Raw genomic sequence first — 6,000 nt, 5'->3', positions numbered from 1 at the left:
CAAAATACAGTTATCTTCTTTCATGTGGGAGTTGACTGTCTTCAGTTAAACTGCTGCCAAAGAACACACACATCATCTAACCAAAATTCTTACTAAAAAAACCAAAATAGAATACTACTATAGGATCACTTGCTACCAAGGTAGTAAAGACTTCAATTTACATCTTTCTATAAAAATCTGAACCTTCAAGTAGTGTCAGCATCCACAGGAAACTTAAAAATTATGAAAGTGTAAATTAAGGAAAAAAACACATCCATACTAATAAACCCCTCCTAAAAGTACTAAAAGCACATGAGACTGCATCACAGCCAGCTATCCTCACAGTTTTAAAATGCCAAGCAGAGTGAGGCTTATACTGAACAGCGGAGTCCCTAAGTGGTGGTGGTGGTAGGGCATTTCAGGTGACTCATTTTCTTCTTGCCTAGTTCTTGTAGAAATAATTGTTTGGGTTTTTTTTTTTAAACATAGGTAAGCTTTATAGTACTGCTATATAACTAAAGATACTAAACAGGGACTGCTGGTTGCCATACCGCAGTCTCATTTTCTTAAAGGAATATTACTGAATTACAGTAAGGAGGAGGAGGTGAAAAAAATAGAAGGGAAAAAAAAAGAAGAGTTTTTTTTAAAAAAGAAACCATCCACTGAATCAGGTAACTGATTTAGGACTATTTTTTCAGACAGAAACGAAGATGTGGGTTAAAAAAAGAAATCCTGCGTAGCAAAGAATAATATAAAGAAGAGAGATGGCACTTTCCATTCCCTCTTATAAAATTACAGTCATTCAACTATTTTAAAACAGCAAAGCCAACAAGAAGGGCTTATTCCCTTTTAAATATATAATTAAACAGTAGAATTCACTGACGTAAAACTTTTAGGGGAAAAAATTATCAAATTTTTTAAAAATACTGAACATTTATATTGTTATCAGGTTACCATTTTGGTCTGAATATGAAACCTCATGCTTCAGCTCATTCTGGTCTCTTTCCTAACGCTGGGGTAAAATAATTTACTGATAGCAGGCTCCTTACAGTGATGAAACATGAAACCTCATGCTTCAGCTCATTCTGGTCTCTTTCCTAGGTAAAATAAAACTTCTGATATTGGGCCACTGCCGTGACCCAAGGCATTATATGGGACCTTGTGAATACTCTGCCACTGGAGCTTTGCTTTTCTCCTACAGTGAAAACTTCAACTGAAGCCCAACTGCAAATGAGCCAAAAGTGCATATAAAACTTAGAAAAGGGACACCTCTGAGGAAAAATGAAAAAAGAATACACCACACAAACTCCCAAATTTTTAATAAATTCAACTTTAGATTTTCCTGATATTACCATTATCTTGCAATTTTGGACGGAAGAAAGAATGGAAATCTTGAAGCTGCAAAGATCACTGGACTCTATTAAAGAAACCTGTGCTTCTCCTTGTGCTACTGTTCCTTGAAGAGGAATTCAGATAGTGTGGGCTTGTTTCTTCTACCTTCTTTCAAAAGTATGTGCACTCTTCTGCTACTGAAATACCCACGAGGTCTGTTGTAGTAGTGGTAATTCACTGTTACATCTCAAAACACAGCTTGTAACATAATTCATGTTATAATTTATCATGACACTGCTTAATTGTTTGGAAACACTGAAAAGACTATCAACAGTATTGATCTTAAACAAGCAATTTTTTTTGTTTTGTTTTTTGATACATACAGGTATCTACACTGGACTCCAGGGTAAGAATTCGTTGCCGGGTCTCCATGTTAAAAATGCTAGTGTGTCCACTGCTAAATGATGCTACCATGAGGCTTGGGTCACTGCTCACAAGATCTACTGATGAAGGGATTCCCATTTCTAGAAAACAATGTAAAGAACATTTTCATAAGGTTTAGTTGGTGTAAAGAAAACCAAAAACCAACTAAAAATCCCAAACAGTAAGTACTTTAGTATCAAAAGGGTCATGATTATGAAAGGAAATGTTACATTTTAAAATCTACATTATACCACTCCAAATAGATTGCCCTGCATGATCACTATTTTAATCCTATTTATCTGATATGCGTATCAACAACGCTCTTTACTAAGATGCTGTATCCAGAACAGCAGCTAGACAGAGATTTACCTGGAATTAAGAAACTAAGAACTCCCTGCCGCCTTTTCCTTCCTTTAACTGTAAGAGCAATTCTCAACCAAACCTCCATTGTATCAAGTAAAAGGACATGAAATTGAAGTTGTAAAATCATTTACATGACAGATGATTAACGTTATTATTAACCTAGGCAAATCCAGAGCTTAAAAAACCCCCAGAGCTTTCAGGTGCAAATTTTATATGCTGACAGCATGGAAAGTTACATAAATACATTATAAATTCATATTACAATACTTCTTCCATCCTGCCTATTACAGTATACATCTGATCTCCTTACACTGCAGCTATCTGAACACTGCAGGACAGAAGGCCAAATCAGCAGAGCTTGGGTACAGGAAATATCCCTTAGAATTTTTCTCCTCGAATGTCCTGTTCGCCACCCGCTATGTGAAAGAACAACACTGGTTGCAACAGATGCAAGGAGGAGGAGGAGGAGGAGGTAGAGAGTGAGACACTGAATGTTAAGCGACCTAATGTCCATGGATCCAAATAATGCAGAAATATCATCACCTCTCTCTAAACTTAAGATTCATGGGAGAAACATCTTTCTTGGACACACCACCTCAGGAATGCTGGTACTTATCTACAGATACTCAAAAAAAGCCAAAAAGGATTGTGAGAAGAAAACATGTATTGTTTCTGAAGTGACCTTTTCTACCACTGCCATGCCTGCTTATCTGCAGCTTCCTGGTAAGCCTACAATGGTTAATCTAAAGGACTTAAATGATGACTGCTAGATATTTTAGAGTTTGTTCAAGGTTCTCAATAAGCCATAGGAAAACTCAGTTTCAAAGGAGGATCTTTGAATTTCACAACTGAGTTTCATTTCAGTTTGGAACATAAAACCCCAAAGATTAGGTCTGTGAGGCAAGACTACTCCCCCTTCCCCCTTAATTTAATAATTAAAAACAAAACAACAAAAAAACCCAAACCAAACAAAAAAAACACTACCAGGAAGTTTTCAAAGCAGACAGGTAGGCAAGCTGGCAGCAAACCAGTTATGTTTTTCACAGAACCCTGCAGACCTTTGGAAACACAGTTCTGCCAGAACTAAAATACATGAAACATTTCTATTTTGCTCAGCCTATTTTAACTAACAAGTAATGGCAGATCCGACCAGCTTCACACCGTAATTCGATAAGTCTGTTCAGTTATGCCAAAGTTATTTATTTTGCCTCAAAGTTGTTCTGAAGAGCCAAGGAACTGTCTCGGTTCATGGGTTGCCTTTAGGACGATCAGCTCTAAGAGAATTTGGCAATGTCAACGGGTTCATTCTAGAGCACTTACTCAAACAGCAACTTTAAGAAATTAGGCTCTAAGCAATAGGACTTTGATTTGTGCACGGCATTTCAGTAACTAAATCCAAAGGACTAAATTTTTTCAACTAGCAGTGTTTAGGATGACTAGGTTATTGCTATTTAGTTAACGTGCCAACTCAGAAATTCAACTGAAATCTCTGTGTTAGAGACGCAAGGAACGTAACCTGAGAAGGTATGATGACACTGGCCTGAGCCGAAGCACTGGCTACTCCAAACCTCTGTTGGGGGAAGAAAGGACAAACCAAAAGCAAGGACCTAATGGAAACTCAGCTTGAATCTGAACTATGGAGTTGATACATTATACTCCACAGTTCTAGTAACATCAGCAGGTCATCTGCAGCAGTTGGCTTTTAGATGTACGTGACTGTCCCTCTGCATGTAGGTATCTATTCAGCTGGTGTCAAAGGAGAAGGGACCCGAAATTTACTCTTCCCAAAAACATTCATAAAGATAAAATCCAGCAAAACAAACAAGAAAGATTTCTATTCAGTAGCCAAAATTATGGCAGTCTGAACAGTGACGGTCATGAACTTTAAGGTAGGGCAATTCTCTGTACCTTGATTATCATTAAATATATTGAGAGCTGGAGCAATTTCCATAGCTTTCCATAGACGTATAGTGCCGTCTGCTGAACAAGACAGCAAACGCTGGTGTGCTCCACTGTAAACCAGACCCCACACCGCATCTGTATGGCCTACAAAAGCACCTCTTAGAACAGAAGGATCTGTGAACAAAACACAACAAACCACGTTTCAAAACAAAATTTGAATTAAGTCAATAGTTGTATCTTGGTCTGTGTTTATGGACCAACCTTAAGAAGCTAGTCCTTAAAAAAAAAAAAAAAAACCAAAAAAAACCAAGACCAATCAGGTCATATCAATATAGAAGTCTCAATTATTCTTGCATGAAGATGCTTGAATTTCATCAGCATACATGGCATTCAGTTACCCAGTTTACAACTAATGGAACAAAAAAAAGTTTCAGCAGAACGGACAGTATCGAAGTCAGCAAAACACACTTTGATTTTAAAATTCACGCTCAAACAGCCATTAATGGCACATCAGTCTCTTTTTTCCAAAAGCCAGCTTTGAGGCCAACTGCATCTGAAGCTACAAGAAGTGAAAAATGTTTTAAAACACAGACACAAGGCTGACATCCATTCAGATCTGGTAAATCTTACTGAACTGGGCCTTTTTAGCTGTTTGGAGACAACATTAACAGCTTTGGTCTCAGACTATACAAAGAAATTCATTGAAGAACTTTAAAATACACATTTGCTGTACTTGCCAAGTATCAGGTTTAGTCCTGTACTTTTTCAACCTAGCTGTTTCTCAAAATTGTGATGAGATCAAGGCCTTTTCTAAGAAAATGACAAATGTTATCTTCTCATCAACCAGCATCAGTATTAAAACAAAAATTTACTTAAAGTAACTGAAGTCAACATTCAATTTTCTCTTTTAAATTTTCAAAGAAGCATTACCTACCAATTATACTATTTTAGCCACATAACATTAATGTCACTAAAGGTATCATTTCACTGGTGTGTGTGACAGCAACGTACCGTAAGAGTCATAGGGGTCAATGTTCGGGTTGGTTGTATTCCAGCCATGGATGAGGCCATCCGTTCCCCCACTGTAACACTGTTCACCATTACTGCTCATCACCACACAGAGCACTGGTCCACTGGAAGACAAACCCCCAGAGAAACGCTGACTATTAACATTTCCATTATGTGAAAAACAGTGTCAATGGAATCTTCAAATTTCCCTGTTAGATACAATTCACTTGCTGCACAGACCACGACAAAAATTCTGCATAGTCAGATCATATGCTACAACATTTCTCACAAAAAACCCTCCACAATATTTGGTAATGTAACTACAACCAGGACAATTTAATCATTATGCACATGAAATATGAAAAGTGTCACACTTTTAAACTATTAGCTTTGTTATTTTGCATAAACAGCTTTTTTCCCTTTTTTAAAGATATAAGGCTCTTTCATGAAACCAATTCAGTAGGTTTTAATTCACTGCAAACAGCTTCATTCTACAGATGCACTTATCCGACAAAAAGGCAAGAGCTGCAACGATGAACAAAACACCTAATTGAATTTGAACTGTATAATTTGTAGATTTTTCTTTTTAAAACTGTGGTGTACCTAGCTCCAGACATAAATAATTATGCAGAAAGGAGATGAACATATGTAGATATTTTAAATAACATGGGAACTAAAAGCATCACATGAAATCACTAGTTGACAAGGTGGAAATTACTTTTTAAAAAAATTCTGTGACTGCTTAAAAATCATATATTTCTCAAAATATGACAATGTTTCTCAGGAAATACTCACTTATGTGCTCTGAAGGTATATATTGGCTCTACATCAAGAGAAGCACTCCTAAATGAAGTACAAGAAAATGTTAACATGTATATGATCTTACACAATGCTTTACAAAAATGTGCCAGAATTGCTAAATTTTTAAAATCACTGCTGCATCTGTTGAAGTGTTTCTCCCACAACTTCCTCTCCCAACATGATTTTTCATAT

At 36.7% G+C, this 6,000-nt stretch overlaps 1 protein-coding gene across 1 annotated transcript in view; it reads right to left on the bottom strand.

Annotated features, from left to right (window-relative positions):
* Window positions 1-6,000, bottom strand: part of STRN (striatin) — a 56,453-nt gene that overhangs the window by 6,898 nt on the left and 43,555 nt on the right. The window contains exons 13-16 of the mRNA XM_019473247.1: window positions 5,803-5,850; window positions 5,011-5,132; window positions 4,006-4,173; window positions 1,695-1,835 (exon numbers count right to left, since the gene is read on the bottom strand). Coding sequence (XP_019328792.1) covers window positions 1,695-1,835; window positions 4,006-4,173; window positions 5,011-5,132; window positions 5,803-5,850 — 479 coding nt within the window. The remainder of the gene's footprint in view (window positions 1-1,694; window positions 1,836-4,005; window positions 4,174-5,010; window positions 5,133-5,802; window positions 5,851-6,000) is intronic.

Source organism: Aptenodytes forsteri, unplaced genomic scaffold (assembly GCF_000699145.1).
Source record: "Aptenodytes forsteri isolate BGI_AS27 unplaced genomic scaffold, ASM69914v1 Scaffold309, whole genome shotgun sequence".
Lineage (NCBI taxonomy): Eukaryota > Metazoa > Chordata > Aves > Sphenisciformes > Spheniscidae > Aptenodytes > Aptenodytes forsteri.
Note: the sequence above shows the minus strand (reverse complement) of the source record. Positions and strands in the feature narration are given on the sequence as shown.